Source organism: Fundulus heteroclitus, chromosome 7 (assembly GCF_011125445.2).
Source record: "Fundulus heteroclitus isolate FHET01 chromosome 7, MU-UCD_Fhet_4.1, whole genome shotgun sequence".
NCBI lineage: Eukaryota > Metazoa > Chordata > Actinopteri > Cyprinodontiformes > Fundulidae > Fundulus > Fundulus heteroclitus.
In genome coordinates this window covers 9,437,341-9,460,338 of record NC_046367.1, presented here as the reverse complement: position 1 = coordinate 9,460,338, position 22,998 = coordinate 9,437,341, and the positions used below count along the sequence as shown (strand labels likewise).

Here is a 22,998-nt window from a genome sequence, read left to right as displayed (position 1 = left end):
AAATTGGAGCGCTGGCAAACCTCCTTTTCAGTTCACAGAACGCCCTTTCGGAATCAGATGACCAGATAAAGGTCTTCTTGGAGGAGGTGAGACTGGTGAGTGGTAGAGCCGTCTGACTGTAGTTTTTGATGAATCTCCGGTAGAAATTCGCAAATCCCAAAAACCGTTGAAGCTCCTTCCGAGTTGACGGGGAGGGCCAGTTGAGGACTGCCTGAACCTTCTCAGGGTCTGTCTTCACCTGCCCGCTCTCGAGGATGTGTCCTAAGAAGGTGATAGATGAGACGTGAAATTCACACTTCTCTGCTTTTACAAAAAGTTTGTTTTCCAAAAGTCTCTGTAGGACTTGTCAGACATGAGACTTGTGTTCTGCAAGGGTTCTGGAAAAAATGAGAATGTCATCGAGGTACACAAAAACAAACCGGTTCAAAAAATCTCGGAGTACATCATTGATAAGTGACTGAAAAACTGCAGGGGCATTAGTGAGTCCAAAAGGCATCACCAAGTACTCAAAGTGGCCCAGAGGTGTTTTAAATGCAGTTTTCCATTCGTCTCCCTCCCGAATACGGACCAGGTGATAAGCGTTTCGGAGATCGAGTTTCGTGAAAAAATGGGCACCTTGGACTGGTTCAAAGGCTGCAGAGAGAAGTGGCAGTGGATACTTGTTTTTAACTGTGATCTGGTTTAGACCTCTGTAGTCAATGCAGGGCCTAAGTGTTCCATCCTTCTTCCCAACAAAGAAGAATCCAGCACCTACAGGAGAGGTTGAAGTACGAATGATTCCAGCAGCCAAAGACTCACTAATATACTTCTCCATGCTCTCCCTCTCTGGTTTTGATAAGTTGTACAATCTGCTTGATGAAAGTGGAGCTCCAGGGAGAAGGTCTATGGCACAGTCATATGGGCGATGAGGTGGAAGAGAGAGGGCTTTAGATTTGCTGAAAACCATATGGAGATCATGTTATCAGGAGGAACCTTAGACAGATCACTCGGGGCCTCCTCAATCTCCAAGCAGGAAGGGTGTGTGACCGCTGCCTGCAGACAATTTGACAGGCAGCGATTGCTCCATTCCTCCACTCTGTTGTTCCTCCAGTCTATGCGAGGATTATGAAGGATTAGCCAAGAGTAGCCCAAAACTATGGGTGATTGAGGTGAAGCAAACAGATAGAACACGATTTCTTCAGTATGGTTCCCTGACACTAGAAACTTTACTGGTTCAGTCCTATGCGTAATGATATGAAGGGGGCTGCCATCAAGGGCTGAAACATGGAGTGGGTCAGAGAGACGGGTAACTGGGATTAGCAATTGTTCAGCCAAATCCTTATCAATGAGGCTTTGTTCACAACCCGAATCAATGAGGGCAAAGGAAGGAAATGGTTGGTTTACTAAAAGAGAACAGGGTAACGTCATGCAGAAGGGCTTGCTTTCTCTAGGGCTGCCCACCGGACCCTTCCTTACCGGCAGGCCCTCCCTTTTAACTGTTTAGGGCAGGAGGCGATGAAATGGCCATCCTCGCCACAATACAGACAGGCTCCTGATCTCATGCGGCGTTGTCTCTCCTCTGGAGACAGCCGAGTACGACCAATCTGCATGGGTTCCTCTGCGCCCAATTCCACAGGCCCTAACCTCCCGGGAGAATCTAGAGAGTGAGTAGGGAAGATGGGTGAGTGTCTTAGTTGTTGCCCTCGGTTTCTCTCGCGAATTCTATTATCAATTCGGATGGCTAAGGAAATTAAGTCTTCTAGAGTCTCTGGTTCATCTCTATATGCTATCTCATCCTTTAATTTCTCATCCAGGGCTTGCAAAAATGCCCCTTTTAGAGCTTCTGAGTTCCAAGCAGAAGAGGCTGCTAGAGTACGGAACTCAATAGCAAAGTCAGCTACTGGCTTTTTACCTTGTTTAAGGTTCCAAATCTTACGGGTGATGTCTGAGCTGGATTCGGTGTAGCCAAATGTCTAAACTCTGAGATAAATGTATCAAATGAAATCTGAAGTTGTAGGTCACCCCCAAACCTAGCCTCTGCCCATTGGAGGGCTCTTCCCTTCAGTAATCCTACTATAAATGAGACTTTATCTCGGTCGTTAAGGAAAGAATGAGGGGATCGGCCGAACACAAGAGAACACTGCAACAAGAACCCACCACACTTCCCTATCTCACCTGAATAGGGCTCAGGGGTGGGAGACGAAGCTAGCCGAAAGTGTGGGGATGTAGACTCAGTTTGCTCAGGAATGGTGGGTGCAGTAGTTGGAGGAGAATGATCCACAGGAGCAATCCTTTTAAGAAGCTCTTGACATACCTCTGTGAGATAATCCATCCTTTGGTCAGCCTTTCCTTGTTGCGCAACTAGGGTTTGTAGTAGGTTGTCATGCCGTTGGATTATGCTCTGTTCAAAACCGGGTCCTGGAAGTGATCCTGCTGGGTCAGACGGCCGGATGATTCTGTCATGATTTGAGGCAGTTTCCTGACCCACATGCAGAATCACTCAGAACACAGAATAGTGAAAAAGGGTTTATTTACAACAAAAATTAGTTCAAAGTCCACTGAGGTCAGCTTGGCAGCTGAGTCCACTGTGAGGTGCTCTACAGGGAAGAGAGATGAGTTACTTTTCGGTCAGAAAGGCAGGAGTCTAAATCACAGGAGGAGTGACTTACTCTTCAGAGGCAGGTGAGGGCAGGGAAGGGTGTTAGGGTTCAGAGTCCAGAAGGAGTTCCTGTTAAGTTGTTTTCCTGAGGTGAGAGCGACACACTGGAGAGCGAGCAGGCAAGTTAGTTGACTGAGGATCTTCAGACAGCACACAAGTCTTCAAACCAAATTGCCAATGGTGAAGGATCATCCAAAAGGTCTGGAAACACAGGGACAAAATAGCCTTGAGAGCTAGAGCAGAAAAACCAAAGCACAATACTGTCAACTATATTAATTTCACTAGAGCTGGCTGGAAATACCATCATCTGTAATCATCCGGCGAGGAGTGAAGATCCTGCTGCCTCTTTTAAACCCCAGTCAGCCTGATCAGGGGATTTGCTCCAGGTGTGCCGAACCCAGAGCTGGCAGGAGCTCACCAGCAGAGATCTTCTCTAAAAACAGGAACTCTCACTCACACAAAGAACCATGCACAGAATCCTAACACACACAAGGCAAGGCAAATTTATTTATATAGCACAATTCAGTACAAAGACAATACAAACTTTACATGATTAAAATATAGCAAAATAAAAGCAAGTAGGAATAAAATGTAGATAGAAAATAGAATAAAAGCAAGTAGGGATAGAATGTAGAAACAAAAAAGAACATAAAAACAGTAAAACAGTTTACCTAGAACAGTCAAAGGCAATTTTAAACAGATGTGTTTTTAATCTTGATTTAAAAGAACTCACGCTTTCCGCACTTTTACAGTTTTCTGGAAGTTTGTTCCAGATAATCGGAGCATAGGAACTAAATGCTGCTTCTCCTTGTTTAGTTTTGGTTCTAGGTATGCAGAGTAGGCTGGAGCCAGAAGACCTGAGTGGTCTGGAGGGTTTATACTTTGCCATTCAGGGATTCATAGACTAACAGAAGTATTTTAAAGTATTCTCTGAGATACAGGGAGCCAGTGTAAGGACTTTAGAATTGGGGTGATGTGCTCTACTTTATTAGTCTTAGTGAGGACACGGGCAGCAGCGTTCTGGATCAGCTGCAGCTGTCTGTTCCACTTTTTAGGCAGACCTGTAAAAACACCGTTGCAGTAATCAATTCCACTAAATCTAAACGCATAGATTAGTTTTTCTAGATCCTGCTGAGACATTAGTCTTTTAATCCTAGAAATGTTCCTCAGGTGATAGAAAGCCAACCTTGTAATTGTCTTTAGATGCTTTTGGAGGTTCAGGTCTGAGTCCATCACTACACCCAGATTTCGGGCACACACACACACACTGTGAAGAACTGCTCAGCAGCACACTTCCCAACTGTCACTTATAATGCGTTTTTAGAGACGGCTCAGACAAACACGTTACCCAATATAAATAATGAATTAAACAGTAGTAGTGCTTGAAAAAAGTGGTGGCGGGAGATGGAGGACAATGGGCTCAGATTCGAAATTTGTGTATGTGTGTGTGTGGTGGGTAGGTGGGGTAATTTGTCCCTAATTTGTTAAAACAATTAGGGACTTATTCAGCTTTTTCCCCATAAATATTTCCAAGGAGGATGCTTTAATGTATTTAAAACATTTCTGACCTAATTTTATAGCGTGATAAAATGGAAGTGGCTCTGTTCGTACCTGTACCAGTATGGGTGGGCTTAAGGGGTTTTTACAAGTACATTAAATTAATGCTTCTCAAATACCACAGACATGAATACGTAGACGCCGCGTCCTCAGTTGAGAGGCGTGCCGACAGAGCGGCCATCTTAGGTCAGACCAAGCTGCAGTCAGACAGAATACGCGTCAATTCAGGAAAATGTACTTTATGTTTTCAGACACTCTGAATCCGGTGAATTCTCACCCGATTTCCAGATAAATCAACTGACTGAAAACGTCACCCCTTTAGGGGCTACATGGGACCAATTGATTGAATTAAATTGTTGTCTAACTTAATAAATAATTTCGATTTTGTATTGAAAGTTAGCAAACTTCCAGAGAGAGATTTATGTGTGTATATTTTGTGTGTATATTAAATTAATATGCAACTGCAAAATATGTAAGTGCGTGTAAATTTTCATCCAGTTTGACTTCAGTTTAAATAGTTTTGGTTCTGAATAAATATGTGTAATCTGTCTGAAAGGTCACGATCATTGTGAACATATGATTAAAATGAGATCTGAGCTGCCTCCTATTCATTTTGACAGCAGATGTCTGATCTGTGGTCTGACCCAAGATGGCCGCCCTGTAGGCACGTCGGCCTAGCGGCCGGCAGGATACAATGGGGCGTCTACGTATATGATGTCTATGCTCAAATACTTCCTGACTTCCTGTTTGCGGTAAGGCGTATTGTGTCACTTCCTGTTTTCACGGTGTGAGCGACGGTCTTTTGCTCCAGACTCTCTCGCTTTTATCTTTAATATCTTTGCTGTAACATCTGTTTTTAACACATAAGCACTTTTAAAACTTCTCTGTAGCTGCACATCGCGCTTGGGAACTCCTCGTGTTTCACACGGTTTGCTTTTTTGGCGTGGTAAAAGGGCGCTAGCCTAGCTTTAGCCTAAACTAGCTTTAGCTCCACAATGGCTTCTTCTCCTACTATTACTTCAGCTTCTCCGTCTCTGTCTAAATCTTCCCCTATCTCCTGCTCTCTGTGTCAGATGTTTAGTTATTCCTCTGCCTCCTTTAGTGATAATTGTACATGTAACAAATCTAGTGTTTTTGTAGCTTTGGAGGCGAAGGTGTCAGAACTGGAGACCTGGCTCCGTGCTATGGAAAAAACAGCTGATAGCCGCCCCTTTGCTAGCACGGAGCCACATAGAGTAACTTTATGTAGTGGTCCTCCAGAAGCTGTACCCGAGCAGCCGGGTAACCAGGCCGGCTGGGTGACGGTTCATAGGAAGCATAGCACTAGATTTCAGCCCCCAGTTCACCACCAACTCGTCTGCGTTTCTAACAAGTTTTCCCCACTCAGCGACACACCCGCTGAGAAGTCAAGCCTTGTGATTGGGTGCTCAATAGTCAGAAATGTGGCACTAGAGACACCAGGGACCATAGTTAAATGCCTGCCAGGGGCCAGAACGGGCGACATAGAATCTTACCTGAAACTGCTGGCTAAGGATAAGCGTAAATACAGTAAGATTGTAATGGCGGTAATGACACCCGGTCACACCAATCGGAGGTCACTAAAAATGGTGTTGCTTCGGTGTGTAAGTTTGCTAAAACAATGTCGGACTCCGTAATTTTCTCTGGTCCCCTGCCTGATCTGACCAGTGATGACATGTTTAGCTGCATGTCATCATTCAACCGCTGGTTGTCTAGGTGGTGTCCTGAAATCGACGTGGGCTACATTAATAACTGGCAAACTTTCTGGGGAAAACCTGGTCTGATCCGGAGAGACGGCATCCATCTCACTTTGGATGGTGCAGCTCTTCTTTCTAGGAATCTGGCCGGATTTATTAGTTCTCCTAAATGCTGACAACCCAGGGTCCAGACCAGGAAGCAGAGCCATAGTTTAACACACCTCTCTGCAGCTTCTGTACTGTTACCCACCCATTACCCTATTGATACGGTGTTTTTCCCACGGCCAAAACTTAACAGATCAAAAACTGATCTAAAAGGAACAGATCACAAAAATCTAATAAAAATCAATACGGCTCTCCTTGAACCAAAAAAATAAAACAATTAAATGTGGTCTATTAAATATAAGGTCTCTCCCACCAAAGACTAATGAATTGATTTCTGATAAACAGATTAATTAAGTTTGTCTCACAGAAACCTTGCTACAAGAGGAATACGTTAGTATAAATGAGTCAACTCCCTCCAGTTATTCAAATTTCCACATTCCCAGATCTGTGGGAAGAGGAGGAGGATTGGCAACTATCGTTCAGTCTGATTTATTAATTAGTCCCAGGCTAATTAATAATTACAGTTCTTTTGAACATTTAACCCTCAGTTTTCCTCATCCAAACTGCAAAGCAATAAAACCTCTTCTGTTTGTTGTTTTGTACCGTCCACCAGGCCCTTACTCTCAGTTTTTGGATCAGTTGTCAGATTTCTTATCTGATTTGGTGTTAAATACTGACAAGGTTATTATAGTTGGTGATTTTAACATCCATGTTGACACTGAATGTGATAACCTTAGAGTAGCCTTTAAAACTATCCTAGATTCCATTGGTTTTGCTCAAAATGTGCATAAACCGACGCACTTTCGGCTCCATACTTTAGACCTTGTGCTGACATATGGCATTGATTGTGAAGAATTAACAGTATTCTCTCACAACCCTGTCCTGTCTGATCATTTTTTAATAACATTTCAGTTTAATCTAACTGAGTTCTCCACCCCCAAAAGAGGGTTCCATTATAGTAGATCTTTATCGGATAATGCTGTATCAAAACTTAAAGAGTCTGTCCCCTTTTTAATATCCTCAGTATTGCAGAAATGCCCTGTAGATGGCAGCAATGCTGTTTCTTCCCATTCACAAATCGATACCTTTGCTAACAGTGTGACTTCCTCATTGCGTTCTGCATTAGACAATGTAGCTCCCTTGAAAAAGAAGGTGATTATTCACAGGAAGCTGGCTCCCTGGTTTAAGTCAGAGCTGCGTTCCTTGAAGCACAATGTTAGGAAATTGGAGAGAACATGGCGCTCTACACACCAAGAGGAATCCTACTTAATCTGGAGGGACAGCCTATTGTTGTATAACAAGGCCCTTCGCAGAGTTAGAGCAGCATTTTTCATCATTAATTGAAGAGAATAAAAATAATCCTAGATTTCTCTTTAGTACAGTTGCCAAACTTACCCAGAGCCACAGCTCTGTTGATCCATCCACTCCCTTAGCTCTTAGTAGTAACAATTTTATGGGATTCTTCATAAATAAAATCAATGCCATTAAAAATAAAATAATTGGCATCCTCCCAAACATGATTACCTCGTCCTCAGTAAGTGAGGCAGCATTGGAGGAATCTTTAGAACGTGCACAGTGTTTGAACTGTTTAGAAGCAGTAGAGCTTTCAGAGCTATCTAAAATTTTAGCTTCATCTAAACCTTCTACCTGTATGTTAGACCCAATCCCAACCAAGTTGTTTATGGAGATATTCCATTTGATCAGTGGCCCTATTTTGGACATGATTAATCTACCCTTAGTAAATGGATATGTACCACAGGTTTTTAAAGTAGCTGTTATTAAACCTTTACTTAAAAAAGCTTATCTTGATCAAGATGAGTTAATAAACTACAGACCTATATATAATCTTCTTTTCTTATCTAAAATTCTTGAGAAAGTAGTTGCTAATCAACTTTGTGAACATTTACAAAGTAATGACCTACTTGAGGAGTTTCAGTCAGGCTTCAGAGCTCATCATAGCACTGAAACAGCTCTGGTGAAGGTCACTAATGATATTCACATGGCCTCAGATAATGGACTTGTGTCTGTACTTGTCCTGTTAGATCTCAGTGCTGCATTTGATACAGTTGATCACAATATTCTCCTACAAAGACTTGAGCATACTGTAGGGATTAAGGGGAAAGCATTAGGCTGGTTTAAATCTTATCTGTCGGACAGATTCCTGTTTGTTCATGTTAATAATAAATCTTCCTCAAACTCTAGGGTCACCTGTGAAATACCACAGGGTTCAGTCCCTGGACCAATTCCCTTTACTATATATATGCTTCCGATTGGCAAAATTATCAGACAGCATGGGATTAATTTCCACTGTTATGCTGATGACACTCAGCTATATTTATCCATAAATCCTGATGCATCCAATCAGTTACTTCAACTGCAGTCATGTCTTGATAACATCAAAAGCTGAATGACTTTAAATTTCCTGCACTTAAATTCTGACAAGACAGAGGTTGTAATCTTTAGACCAGAGTCCTCAAAAAATAAACTTCTTAATCAATCACTTAATCTGGATGGCATTAACTTGGCCTCTGGTAATAAAGTAAAAAATTGTGGTGTTGTTTTCGACCAAGACATGTCATTTAAATCCCATATTAAACAGGTTTCCAGAATTTCCTTTTTTCACCTCAGGAATATCGCCAAAATTAGAAACATTCTGTCCAGGGGTGATGCTGAAAAACTAGTCCATGCATTTGTTACTTCAAGGTTGTGCTATTGTAATTCTTTACTATCAGGAAGTCCACAAAATGCAGTTCAAAGTCTTCAGCTGATCCAAAATGCTGCAGTAAGAGTTCTGATGAAAATCAACAAGAGGGATCTTGTTGAACCACCAGCAGACTGCAGGTCTTCTGGTGGTTCCTAGAGTCTCTAAAAGTAGAATGGGAGGCAGATCATTTAGCTATCAGGCTCCTCTCATGTGGAACCAACTCCCAGTTTTGGTCCGTGAGGCAGACACCCTGTCTACTTTTAAGACTAATCTTAAAACTTTCCTTTTTGACAAAGCTTATAGTTAGAGTGGCTCATGTTATCCTGAGTTACCTCTATAGTTATGCTGCTATAGGCTTAGGCTACTGGAGGACATCAGGCCCTATTTTTCTCACTCTATTGATTTCTACTGTTCTCCAGTCTACTGTTCTCCAGTTTTGCATTGCATTGCATAGAAATGACTGTTGTCATTTCAGCTTTTAACTTTTTGCTCTCTCTCTTATTTCTTCATAGTAGGTACACCTGGTCTGACGTTCTGTTGACTGTGACATCATCCAGGGAAGACAGATCATCCGCTATTACCATCTAATATAGAACAGATTACTGGATCAATCTGTGCTTCTGTGCTTTTTTTGTCTGTCTTGTTGTGTTTCTGCTCTGTCTTTTGTAACCCCCAGTCGGTCGAGGCAGATGACAGTTCATACTGAGCCCGGTTCTGCTGGAGGTTTTTCCTTTTCGCTAATGGGTGTTTTTTCTTCCCACTGTCGCTTCATGCTTGCTCAGTATGAGGGATTGCTGCAAAGCCATGGACAATGCAGACGACTCTCTGTGTAGCTCTACGCTTCTCCAGGAGTGAATGCTGCTTGTCAGGACTTTGAAGCAATCAACTGGTTCCCTTATATAAGACATTTTTGACCAATCTGTATAATATGATTGATTTTGACTTTGTAAAGTGCCTCGAGATGACATGTTTCATGAATTGGCGCTATATAAATAAAATTGAATTGAATTGAAATAAGCTGTAAAGGAACAAATTTAAGAAGTAGAAACATTTATGACATGAAAATAATAAAAAAACATGTAGAAAACTTTTATTCTACAGTTACATTACTTTTCAGAACATCAGTTGTATTGTTTATTTTTGTTTCTTACCCAGATCACTTGCTGCTTCTCTGATTTCCTTCATTTTCTGTAAAACAGAGGACTTCGTCTCTGATGCATTAGCATTATTAAAGCAAACCAGAACATGGACCCTGTCACTGATGGATGGGGAGGAGTTGTAGTAAGGATCACAAGCAGAAAGGGAAGATAAAGGATGGAACTGAAGGAAAAATCGTATATTAAGTTAAATTATATATATATAAAAAATTATATATATGTATTTTTTTTTATAAAGCAAGATATTTACAATTTTAATATTTAAGCCAATAAGAACCCACATTTTAGGTGGCGGTTAAAGATTATTTAAAATGTAAAAATTATACTACTTGCACCTTATAACCCTCCTTCACATGTCCCATTAAGGCCAGTTTAAGGTCATCTGCTCTGACTCCTCTTCCATCTCCATCCTCCAGACCCATGATATCGTTGAACACAAAGGGATAAAAGTTTCCTCTGTCTTCTTTCTGGATTTTATAGGTTTCATACTAAGAGAAACATAAGGTTAGAAAAAAGATATTTATATGAACAGCAAACATTTAGCTACTAAAATATATTTTAAACAGCTGGATTTGCTGCAAACTTGCTTAAAAATACATGATTTTTTAAAATTTTAAACGTAATTGTTTTATTGAAGCAAAATTCTGAACAATGTGCTACTCTAATCTTGGAGAATTAGTTCATAACAAATATGTAACCACTGAAAATGGTTGTGTATTTCCCTCTATGTTTCTGGGAGTTTTTATGAGATTTGATAAGACCAATTATGACAGAAGAAATATAATTCAAGTCCAAATTGTTGAGGACAAATGTAAGATGTTTGAAAATCTTTCAACTTTTTTTTAAACCCTGTCCTCCACTTTTTGGGTTTATCCCTGCTGCCCCGTATCTGACCTAACTAAATAGGCGAATAAGAGGCTTCTGCATCAAGTCATGCTGGGGAGGAACTGAAATTATTTGAACGAGTGTTGCAGCAGAATGACTGACTGGGAACTCGAGCAGAGAATCTGTGCTCTAAACACACATAAGCATTTAGTGGATAGAAGTTGAATGTGTTACTGCATTTATTTGTTATTATAACACAAAGTATTGGCTAACTATCTAACCACATGGAGATTGAGTAAAAAGTCAGGAACCCTAAAGAAATGAATAAACTTTTAAAACCAAACAATTTATATTGACCTTCTTGGTGAAACTTTGATCAGCGGTTCTGGTACTGGTCAAAGCTTGATGGGTCATTCTCTGTTGGAAGACATTGTTGACAGAGTTGATGAAGCTGGACTTTCCCACACCGACTGGTCCGTAGAACAAAACTCTGATATGCTTTAGCTCTTCATTTTGAGGCTGAAATTTCTTTAAGTAATGAAGAGCTTCTCTGTTGTCTCTGTTAAAATGGGAAGATTAAGTTAGTAAATTCATAAAATTGCTTTTTCCATAATAAACAGATGTGGCAGTACTTCAATGGCCATCTGGCAAGCGTCCTTGGTAAGACCCTGAATTACAACTTTTTCCAAATAGTGCTAATGTTAATGGCTAAAAAAATATTTTAGTTATCAAAGTAAATGTTAAATGTATTTATTAAAGTATGTGTTATTTATGGATAGATGATGGAAGTTGATAAACCCGACTGTGAGTAAATAATAGATTAGTCCATAATGAGAACAAATATATTACAAAAATATTTTCTTTTTTTCCCCCCAGTGTCCTGTCTAGCAATGTGGCAATAAGAATTGATGTCCTAATGCCAAATAGAGCTCAACAGATTTTGCTTTTACAAGTGGAGCAATCAGCATTCGCCGTAGTGCTCCGCTTGATTTATGCATGTAAATAGTTGTATTGTGATTCCTGCAGGGAGAATTTCAAATTATGTGGACACTTCAATGGGAAAGTAGGAGAGTAAAGGAAGAACAAGAAGAGAAAAAAAGAAAGAGAAGAGGTGAAAGAAAGAAGAGATAAAAGGGAAAGAATGATACGTCTTCCGTCTGCTTCATCACATGGAAAGAGAGATGTAAAAAGAACAGCACAACCAACAGACATAGTGTAACAGATACAATAGAACAACACCTTGATGCCATTGCTAAATCATATGTATTATTATTTAAGCTGACATGTGTAAAGTGATACCTGAGAAAAGAAAGTGAAAGAAAATAAATAAATAAATTACAGGCTATATAAGTGAACACTTAATACCTGGAACCCAGCACCTGTGGGTGTTTGTGAGAGTGCACTAGTTTATGTGAAAATTATCCAGAAGGAAATTGTTAATCAACAGTGCCTTTTCAAGTAATGTGATGGAAAATTGTTTATAAATGCTACACAGTAACGACTCAGTCATGTTTTGTTTTTTTTTTAAACTGTAAAAGACCAACTGATTTTAGTGATGTAGTAGGTGTAAAATACTGAATAAAATGTTATTCAACATTCTACATTTATTTTCAATTTTATATTTAACTTTTTGATGAAAATTTCCAAGTGGATCACCAATATTTATTAATATTAAATGCACTCTGGGTAAAACGCTACATCACCAACCGTTTTATTAAAGGGTCTGGGCATTTGCCCCGCCCCTGGCCCCGCTCTGGCTTATTCCGCTTGTTTTTCACAAGAGCCCGTGAATCAAAAGAAAATTCTACAAAGGCAAGTTACGAGGTAGCAATGCTTATTGCCAAGCACTGCAACCTTTCACTGAGGGTGAATTTATTAAAGATTGTGTGATGCAAATGGTGGAGAGAATTTGTCCTGAGAAAAAAACACGACTTTGCCAATGTTAGCCTGGGTCGTAGCACTGTGGCACAAAGGATTGAAGAAGCAGAGGCAAAAGGAGAGGAGTTTTTCTTTTTGTCATTAGCCTGCGACAAAAGCACAGATGCGTCTGACACCGCTGAGTCACTGATTTTTTTGAGAGGAGTGGACAATGAAATAAACGTGAGTGAAGAGCTTCTCGACCTTCAGAGCTTTAAGGACCAAACGAGAGGAATAGATTTGTTCGCTTCTGTTTGTTCCACCATAACTAACATGAAACTACAATGGAACACAATCACTGGGATTATAGGGTAGTTCACATGTGACGTCAGCGCTACATCCAGGTCCCGCGGGTAGGCAAAAACAGTACTGTTTCCGTCTACTACATGACAAAACGGGTGATTTAGAGCGTACTTTTAGTTCGTTTATTTTTGGAATCTAAACAATGCCTACAACTTGTGCTCCCGGTTGCACAGAGAGGCATTCCAAATTGTTGGATGTACGTTTCTGTTGTTTACCGAAGGAGGAAGGATGAAGAAAGAAATGGATATTTTCAATTAAAAGAGCGCAGGCAGACACTCCCAATGGACTGGGGGAACTATCATACTACGACAGAATTTGCAGTCTACACTTCATCTCCGGTAAATACAACTTAATTCTGCTCTAGTCATTGTTCTACTTAAATAGCGGCGGAGGGGATGTGGCGATCGCTACACAGGCCGGAGAAGCGGCAGCAGCAGCCGCTGTCTGGAGCAGCAGAAAGCGGCTGCTGCTCCAGACAGCGGCGGCGGAGCCTGTTCACGGGCTGCGACAGCAGCCGCTTTCTGCTGCTCCAGACAGCGGCTGCTGCCGCTTCTCCGGCCCGTGTAGCAATCGCCACCTCCCCTCCGCCCGTTCACGGGCGCTAGTACTTCTGTGTTTATGCTGCAATGTCGCCGACACCTCCACCTCCACCCATTTTAACAAGACAAAAACACCAAAATAATCAGTAGTGAACAATGTTTTTTTTTTTTTAACCTACCGGGCAGGTCTTCCTCTCTGTTGAGACGCGGTCTGTGTCCGACGGCGCTTTCTGCTGTTGCAAACATGTCTGAACATCCATCCGTTTTCTGACCGCTTAATCCCTCATGGCGTCACGGGCGTTGCTAGAGCCTTTTTCCCGATATAAAATAATTGTAGCCGTCCAGTGGTTTCAGGGGCTTTCGTGCTTTCTTGTCTGTACTGGCCTGCCATGTTTATAAGGCAGCTGTATATGTCGCAGTACGGAACACTTGGCCAGCATTTCACAGACTCGCTCCGTCCCTTCAGGCTTTTGCTGTGTGGATCTGGCAATCTGATACCATCAACCATCAACTTACTCTTAAAACGATCTTGTGATACATTATCTAAAGAAGAAAAATACGTGGAGAACTCGTGAGTTTCTCTGTTTGCGTCCGCCATTGTGTTCGCCTTTTGCCTACCAGTCCGGCGCGCATGCGCTAAAAACCCGCATCAAAACAATAACAATGAACTACCCTATTACGGACGGCGCACCTGCCATGGTTGGTGAGCAAAGTGGGCTATCAACGCTAGTCTGCAAAAAAGTCAGGAAAGAGGGATGCAACGCTATAAAACTCCACTGTATTATTCACCAACAACTTCTGTGTGCCAAACATCTGAAATATGATCACGTAATGAAACCCGTGATAAAGGCAATTAATTTTATGCGCTCCAGAGCCCTGTGCCACTGCCAGTTACAGCAGTTTCTCCTCAACATTCACGACAAATATGGAGATGTTGTGTATCACAATGACATAAGATGGCTCAGTCGGGGGTCTGCACTGCAGTGATTTGTACTCCCTCAGAAAAGAGATCCAACAGTTCCTGGTACAAAAGGGACAACCGAATTACCATGAATTAAGTATTATTTTGGCCACATTAGCGTGAGTGAAGTGATATAACGGCGTTTGTTGTCACTAATTTAAACAAGGGGCGTTCAACTAATATGTTTATCAAGTTTTCTGTGGTATTCCTGGACACAGTTGAACTATTTAAAAAGTGACGGTGAGCAAAATTAAATTTCTGTCAGGCTGATTCCATGTTCTGTCTCTCTACTCTCTCCCTCTGTCAACTATGGCCTACAGGGCAGCTGCACTAAGCCTGACAGCTTCCTTGGTTTCAATATTAGATAGCGTACATAAAGATGAAGATTAGACACAATAAATGTGTGCGAACAACTTTCAGTTTTTTGCACACATTTAGATCCATCTTTGTATGGATCGCTCTTTTCTGTCAGGAATTTGTGAAGAGTCAACAGAGGTTTACGACAGAATTTCTTCTTTCTGTTTTTGGGTTAACTTGGTGGAGCCTTGCAGTCGTGTTTTTTCGGCCACTGCTAAAGCATTTAAAGTCCAAATTCGAGCAATTGAACATGCCAGAAAGTGCACCTATTATTGTATATATTGTGGAATATATTAACTATTGATCCGTTTTTATACACTTCTATGAAGGTTTAACAAGCTTTTATATGCTTCAAGGCCATGTCTGTTTCTCAGAGGAATAGAATGTGAATAGATTAGGGTAAAATGCGCTGTTTGCAAGCAAAAGTGGCAGAAGAGAGTCTCAAGGCCACATCGAGTTCACATGCAGCAGGAGAGAACAACTCCATATATGGTAGAAGATAGTTTTTAGGAAGTAAGAACCGATAAGGTGTGTGCGTCATTTGCTGTGAAATCCTCCTTTTTCAAATTAATAAAACAAGCCTGAATGGAGAAGAGAGTTAGAGTATGCTGCTGGCGCACCTGCTCTCCCTTCGCAAAGGTGAAACTAAATTCTGTGTCCTGGCTGAGTTTTGTTTTAAGTCCTGCACAACGAATCAACGAACAAGACAGCTTCAACAATATTAAGTCCTTTAAAGGTTTAAACCAACACCTGCGAGTCATATGTTCACGTCTGTTACCTGCATTCCATACAAATTACAGTGACAGTGGGGTTTTCATGGTAGCCAAAAGTTTTTAATGCGTATGAATACACATTTTACTCACCCCCAAGATATGTCTCTCCATGGAGTTTTTAAAACTGTAAAGGAGAATTTATTACAATCTCTTAAAAAACATGCTTGTGTATTGCAACAGCAAAAATAATTTGCTTTTTAAAATTTTGGTAAATACATGAGCATCATAAACAAATGAATTAGTAGTAAATCAATTAAATCCTTTATTAATGCAAGAAAACCACTTTTTGGTGTGAAAACATAACATTGCATTGTACTAACGCGGAGAGGGTGGTGGAGCTAAACACAGGCAAAGATACATTACTTAGGTCAACAGAATATTAAAATGTTGTACCTTTTATATACTATATTAAAGTTAGACAATTGTAAACACAAATGTTTCAAAATCTATAGTACATTGGGACAGTCGTGGTACATAAAACATGTTTAATTCTAAAGTGTGGAGACAAAAACATTAGAATTGATAATATGGAAGAATTGTAACTTACTTGGGGCACGCTGAGGAGCTGTACACAGCAAGACAGAAAAAATAGTATGAGTAAAAATTTGAATACGTAGAAATCAAATCTAGTTTCCATTGTTGTACTTTTTAGCCATAAACTAGCAATTAGATTATAGTGTTCATTCTAGTGTTCAATCATGAAACCTGATTTCACTTTATAGTTTTAAAAATATATTCAAAATAAATTTCATGAATGGGAAATTGACATTTCTTCAAAATCTGCACTAGTATGTACATATATTAAAATGTTGCAGTAAACAAATCTATGCATTTATCTCAGTCAAAATAACAAAGTATTTTACTTACCTGGTTGTGAAGACCCGCTCCCTCCCATGACTGTGACAGAAAGTGAGATGCAAAATATAGAGTGAGAAGAAAATAATCAATTTCCTTTTTTCTCCCTCTTTAAATTGTTCTCACATTAACAACTAAACAGTTATGACTCAAGAAATGAAATAAAGCAGAGAAACAATTTAAATTGTCCAAAATACTTTTTCCGCGCTCATAAAATGCCTATACTTCAACCATACTTCAACCATTTACTGTAGTACTTTCTCTCTTACTAATATTAACGAAGGTGCTGCAGCAGGAAGGATGCTGGTACTGCTGATCAATGGAAGAGTGGAAGGCTTTATAGCTTGGAGTTAGGGTTGCCTTTCACTTTCACTTTTATTGACCATGTGATTTACAAGATGATCACTCATTTACAGAAAGTAGTTTCACTCAAAAAAGTGCACTAATCCACATTATTTTAACATTTAATTTCCAAGTAACGTAAAAAAAAAAGGAGCCTGTAGGGTTAAACAGAAAAAATATCTGTTTAACTCAGCAAACTATTTTTGTCTTCAAATTTCCTCTACTTGAAATCTAAGCTTGTAAACTGTTGGAGGGCATTTGGCGGGCCGATTATCTTACATACATAGAATATTTATGTATACATTTGCTTGAGAACAACTGTTTTGTATAGATTATAAATTCACACATTGTCACAAAAATATCCAAAGTTTTCTGAGGTCGAAGGGGTAGTTTAAGAGATGTTGTTCTGACACAGAAGAAGAGCTTGTGTGCATTTAGTATTTTATTTATTTAAAAGGGACAATGTATTTACATAGTCTATCAGAATCAGACATACTTTAATAATCCCAGAGGGAAATTACTTGTGTTACATGCTCCAGATATACACACATTTTTACATATATATTTACAACATTCCACACAAAGTAATATAAATATATACATATATAAGTCAATATATATATACATGTATATATATATATATACATACTGTATGAATAACTATAGATCCAAGTAAAGTGATAGTGACTTGTGCAAGAACAGAGCAAAGAATACATAAATTACACGGGGGGGGGGGGTCTGAATCACTGAGGGAGGCGTTGTAAAGATTGATGACCACAGGCAGGAATGATTTCCTGTGGCGCTCTGTGGAGCCTCTGGGTAAGAGGAGCCTTCTGCTGAAGGAGCTCCTCTGCTTGCCCAGTGTGTCATGGAGAGGGTGTGAGACATTGTCTAAGATGGACTGTAGCCTGGACAGCATCCTCATCTCTGCCACGGTCGTCAGAGTGTCCAGCTCCTCCCCCATAACATCCCCCGCCCTCCTGATCACTTTGTTCAGTCTGTTGTTGTTGGCAGCCCACAGCCCGCTGCCCCAGCATGTGACAGCAAAGAAGAGCGTGCCGGCAACAACAGACTCATAAAACACCCTCAACAGCGTCCCACAGATGTTAAAGGATCTCAGCCTCCTCAGGAAGAAGAGTCGGCTTTGACCCTTTTTGTAGACCGCCTCGGTGTTTCTAGTCTATATACAAGTCTGCAGAAATACCAAAACATAAATAAATACAGGATTATAGCAAAGGCTAATTTCCATCCTCTATTCCCTGCTGGGGCCTGCCCAGCTACACGTACAACTTTTATCTTTTCTGGCAGCTGAGTTTGTAGCGATGCCATCTGCCGGCCCACTGACAGCTGTTTCATGTGATGATTTTGCTACAGCTTCTATTTCCTGCCCTGAACTCTGAACTGCACACACTGATTCCTTAAGGTAGGCTTCCATCTTCTGCTTCCCTGAGTCCCAGTTTTTTTTGCACACATCACAAAGTTTGAACTGGACTGATTGTTTTACAAGGCTTTAGACTCGTTGTTCCAGACTCACTCCATCGTTCCCTGTTTTTTCTCGCTCATGAAGGTTACACTAGAATCAGAATCAGAATCAAGTTTAATCGCCAAGTAGGTTTGCACAAACAAGGAATTTGACTTGGTGATAATGGTGCAGACAGAAATAAGAATACAATAAAATAAAGTAAAATTGAATAAAATCAATATATATACAGAAATAATATACATTCAGTAGACTGTGCGTTAATGTAACGCAGAAGCTTGTAAGTCCTGAATGGGGGAGAGAGACAGTGTCCAGAGTCACAGGCAGATCTTGGCCTTGTTCATCAGGCTGGTAGCAGATGGGAAAAAACTGTTCTTGTGGCGTGAGGTTCTGGTCCTGATGGACCGCAGCCTCCTGCCAGAGGGAAGTGTCTGAAATAGTCCATGATTGGGGTGCGAGGGATCAGCCACAATCTTCCCTGCACGCCTCAGAGTCCTGGAGGTGTACAGGTCCTGGAGAGATGGAAGATTGCAGCCAATCACCTTCTCTGCAGACCTGAAGACACACTGCAGTCTGCCCTTGTCCATAGCGGTGGCACCAGCGTACCAGATGGTGATGGAGGAGGTGAAGATGGACTCAATGATGGAGGAGTAGAACTGCACTATCATTGTCCTTGGCAGGTTGAATTTCTTCAGCTGCCGCAGGAAGTACATCCCCTGCTAGGCTTTCTTGGTGAGGGAGTTGATGTTCAGCTCCCACTTTAGGTCCTGGGAGATGATAGTTCCCAGGAAGCGGAAAGACTCCACAGTGTCAATGGTGGAGTCACAGAGGGTGATGGGGGTAGCTGGGGCTGAGTTCTTCCTGAAGTCCACAACCATCTCCACTGTTTTTACAGCGTTGAGCTCCAGGTTGTTCTCCCTGCACCAGGTCACCAGATGTTCAGCCTCCCACCTGTAGGCGGACTCGTCACCATCAGAGATAAGTCCAATGAGAGTGGTGTCGTCTGCAAACTTCAGGAGCTTGACAGACTGATGACTGGAGGTGCAGCTGTTGGTGTACAGGGAGAAGAGCAGAGAAGAAAGAACACAGCCCTGGGGGGAACCAGTGCTGATGAGCTGTGAGTCAGAGTCATGTTTTCCCAGCTTCACGTGCTGCTTCCTGTCAGACAGGAAGTCTGTGATCCACCTGCAGGTGGAGTCGGGCACATTCAGCTGGGAAAGCTTCTCCTGAAGCAGAGCTGGGATGATTGTATTGAAGGCAGAGCTGAAATCCACAAACAGGATCCTGGCGTAGGTTCCTGCAGTGCCCAGGTGGTGGAGGATGTAGTGAAGGGCCAGGTTGACAGCATCGTCTGCAGACCTGTTGGCTCTGTAGGCAAACTGTAGGGGGTCCAGGAGGGGATCGGTGATTTCTTTAAGGTGTGAAAGCACCAGGCGCTGAAAGGACTTCATAACCACAGAGGTCAGAGCGACGGGTCTAAAGTCATTAAGTCCTGTGGTCCTTGGCTTCTTGGGAACAGGGATGATAGTGGTGGATTTGAAGCAGGCTTGCACGTGACATGTTGCCAGTGAGGTGTTAAAAATGTCTGTGAACACTGGAGACAGTTGGTCAGCACAGTGCTTCAGGGTGGATGGAGACACGGAGTCTGGTCCAGCGGCTTTCCTCGGGTTCTGTCTTCTGAATAGTTTGTTAACGTCTCTCTCGTGAATGGAAAGAGTTTTCACTGAGGTGGAGGTGATCTGTTGGGTGGTGTCATGGGTGGTGGTTGCAGGACTGTCCCTTTGTCTGTCGAAACGACAGTAGAAGTTGTTCAGGTCGTTGGCTAACTGTCGGTCATACTAGTTTATTTGATGGTTTTATTTTCTGTACAATTCCGTGTTCACTTATCCTTGATTGTTTATATTATGATAGATCCCCCACTTTGATTATTGTGTTGTTGGGTTTTTACTTTTTCCCCTTTTTTAATTTATATTCTTTGTAGATCACATAAGAAAAAAGGTTTCATTCATGATCTACAGGGTTGGATTGGTGAAGAAAAAAGGTACTCACTTCCCTGTGGCAGCTGTGGAGTTTAATTTATGTGCAAGCTCTTTGTATTTCATTTTGCTGGGAAATGTTTTGAGAAGATACTAGGATGGAACTCCTCCCTAAGTTGAAGGTACAGTCGTGTTTCCAAGGACAAAACCAGATGTCTCACCACAGTTTATAAAAAGGGGCACTTTTGGCCTTATTTTCTGTTAGTTTTCAGCTCCTCCTTCCCCCTGTCACTCAGCTTTCCCTTCACTCCCTCTGCAGTCAGTCACACCTGTCGGTCATTAATTAGTCAGACTCTCTTCACCTGCCAGCCTCCCTACTTAAGCCTCCCTCTGCCTTCACTTGCTGTTGCTCTGGCCTCCAAGTACTCACTCTGCCGTGCTTCTGGTCCTGCTTGCCAGCTCCTGCACACATCTACGCCTCTGCTCCAGTCCAGTCCTGCCTCTCTGGTTTCACCTGTCATTATCCATCTACCTTTCAATAAACTCTCAATTTTAGCTCTGTGTGTGCGTGCTCTGTCCGGGTTCATCCAAAGACAAATCATGACAATGTATAGTTACGTTTCACCTGCCCAAGCATGAATATCACTGCTGTTTTGAACACCACAAAAAGGGAACAAAAAGTAAGTAAAGTCTTTTTGAATTAGTGTATTTGTCCTTGATATGACTAGGTAAAAAATAATATCTGGCAATGGGATAAGATTAGTTGACTTAAAATAGGAACAATTCATCTAAATCATATTTTAAGTGCAGTAAATCTAATTTCTATTTTAGGGGTCAAATCCTCATTACCTGCTCAAATCAATGACGAAAAGACACATTTCAAGAAGATTTTGCTCACCTTTCATTTCCTTTTTGCAGTAAATGCTTATGATAAAGCTGACCTCTGATTAAAGTCTGTTATGGATTGAAATTGAATGCTTGAGAGGAATCATTACGCAGTTTGGCTGCAATTCACCACTTTACCATCTGTGTCGTCAATGTCCTCTGCCTCCAAAATGAGCGTATGCATGGTTCATAGTTGTCAATTTTCTTTTATTTTATTAAATTTGTTTATAGAACTTTTTGTGTGGAAAGTGACATACACAAGTTTCAGGCTCCATTTTGGGCATCTTTGTTTCACAAACATGACCTGGATGGGCTGGTGCTCAGGGAACCCAGCAAGAACAAACTCTTAGATCCTTTAAAGGAAAATCTTTAAATAATCCTGGCTTAAAAGACCCCTAAGAAAAGAGTTGATTAAAGCCAATAATATGTTTATTCTTATCAATGAGGCCCCAGATCCCTGCCTCAGCCAATTCAGCCTGTCATCTCTAGCTGTGAGCAGTCCTCTGATAGCATTCCTGCTCTTTTCTGAACATTTGCCTCTCTGCACTGAGTTTTTTTATTTTATTTAATAAACCCTTTAAGTGCATCTTGTATTCCAGGTTCTCTGTTAGTCAGGGCATTACAATAAATTCATATCAGTAGTGAAAAAAAGTATGCAAGTAAATGTTTTAGTTTGCCTGATTGGTTTGATATGCTCTTTTGGATTCTGTTTATCAGTAAGCTTCACCACTTGAGATAAGTTCATAACATTTTAAAGCCACAGCAGCTTGTCTCCACACCCTGTATGAAATGTCTCTCGACAATCATCTCCTTGGAGCAGCCACGTGTAATGAATTGTAAAGTAAGAACCCAAATGTTAGCCGGACACAGAGCTGATGCTTAAAAAGGGGTTTATTAACAAAAAATCCAGGAGGCAAAAAGAGCTGGCTTCAGCCAAGCAATAGAACAAACTCCAAAAACAGGCGAGTAGAAAACTGACCGGGCAAAACTGACAGGCAGGCTAAACTAGAACAGACAAGGGTGAAGTGCTCTTACCGAGTAGATTGCACGTGAGGATAACACAAGACGTCCTGGCAACAAACAGAAAACTAAAGTGGGCTTAAATAGGCGAACGGAACAGGAGAAACAATATCCAAAATACAAGTCCCACAACAGAAAACAACCCTCTAAGGGCAAACCCAAACTAAACAGAATCCCAAATAGTCAAAGTGGCCGGATGTCCGGCGGACGTCCCGGGGAACGGCCCCGGCGGGTCAGGATGTCCGGCGGATGTCCTGGGGAACGGCCCGGGCGGGTCAGGATGTCCGGCGGCCGGCAACAGAGCAGGGCCCTTCGAGGGCGAAGGCCTCGACGGTCCAGGCCCCCCCTGATGACAAAACAAAAACTTGACAGGAGTTTTGCGTCAGGAAGCCCCGGGCTACAGGCTTCAGGGGGCGCCTGACCACAGGCTAGGGGAGGAGCCTGGCCAGGCGACTAAGCAGAGAGGGCCTGGCTACAGGCGACTGTGGAGAGGGCCTGGCTACAGGCGACTGTGGAGAGGGCCTGGCTACAGGCGACTGTGGAGAGGGCCTGGCTACAGGCGACTGTGGAGAGGACCTGGCTACAGGCTGTGGATGAGGCCTGGCTGATGGCTGTGGATGAGGCCTGGCTGCAGGCTGTTGTAAATGCCAGTCCTTTAGAGACAAAAAGTCTCAGAATAAGTCTCTGGACAGTCTCTAGAAGTGACAGCCAGAACAGGAACTCCGAGAGCTGGCTGTCAGGTTGAGAGAATGGAGGTAGGCGCCTCTGGGGGAGCCTGTAGGTTCTTGGATCCTTCCGGGACCTGGATGTCTTGGACCCCCTACTAGGCCCTAGGGGGCGACCAATCCGAAGAGGAGCCCGAAGACCTCTAAATCCTCCTCTGCCCTGA

The 22,998-nt window shown here is 41.8% G+C and overlaps 1 protein-coding gene across 1 annotated transcript; it reads right to left on the bottom strand.

The window, feature by feature from the left end:
• Nucleotides 1-9,853: 9,853 nt before the first annotated feature.
• LOC118563722 (interferon-induced protein 44-like) lies at nt 9,854-22,292 on the bottom strand. The gene is made up of 7 exons (XM_036139227.1): nt 22,125-22,292; nt 16,419-16,448; nt 16,099-16,116; nt 15,642-15,675; nt 11,059-11,260; nt 10,212-10,364; nt 9,854-10,039 (listed from the first exon to the last, which is right to left on the bottom strand). Exons 2-7 carry the CDS (start codon nt 16,444-16,446, stop codon nt 9,854-9,856), a joined length of 621 nt encoding a protein of 206 aa, XP_035995120.1. The 5' UTR covers nt 16,447-16,448; nt 22,125-22,292.
• Nucleotides 22,293-22,998: the final 706 nt, after the last annotated feature.

Bases quoted from the DNA above. Each gene is read 5' to 3' on its own strand.
- LOC118563722 (XM_036139227.1), bottom strand. From the start codon at position 16,446: ATGGGAGGGAGCGGGTCTTCACAACCAG. The intron at 10,365-11,058 runs GTCAATATAAAT...TGTTTCTCTTAG, and splicing joins ATCAAAGTTTCACCAAGAAG to TATGAAACCTATAAAATCCA. The intron at 10,040-10,211 runs GTGCAAGTAGTA...TTTTTCCTTCAG, and splicing joins ATGTGAAGGAGGGTTATAAG to TTCCATCCTTTATCTTCCCT.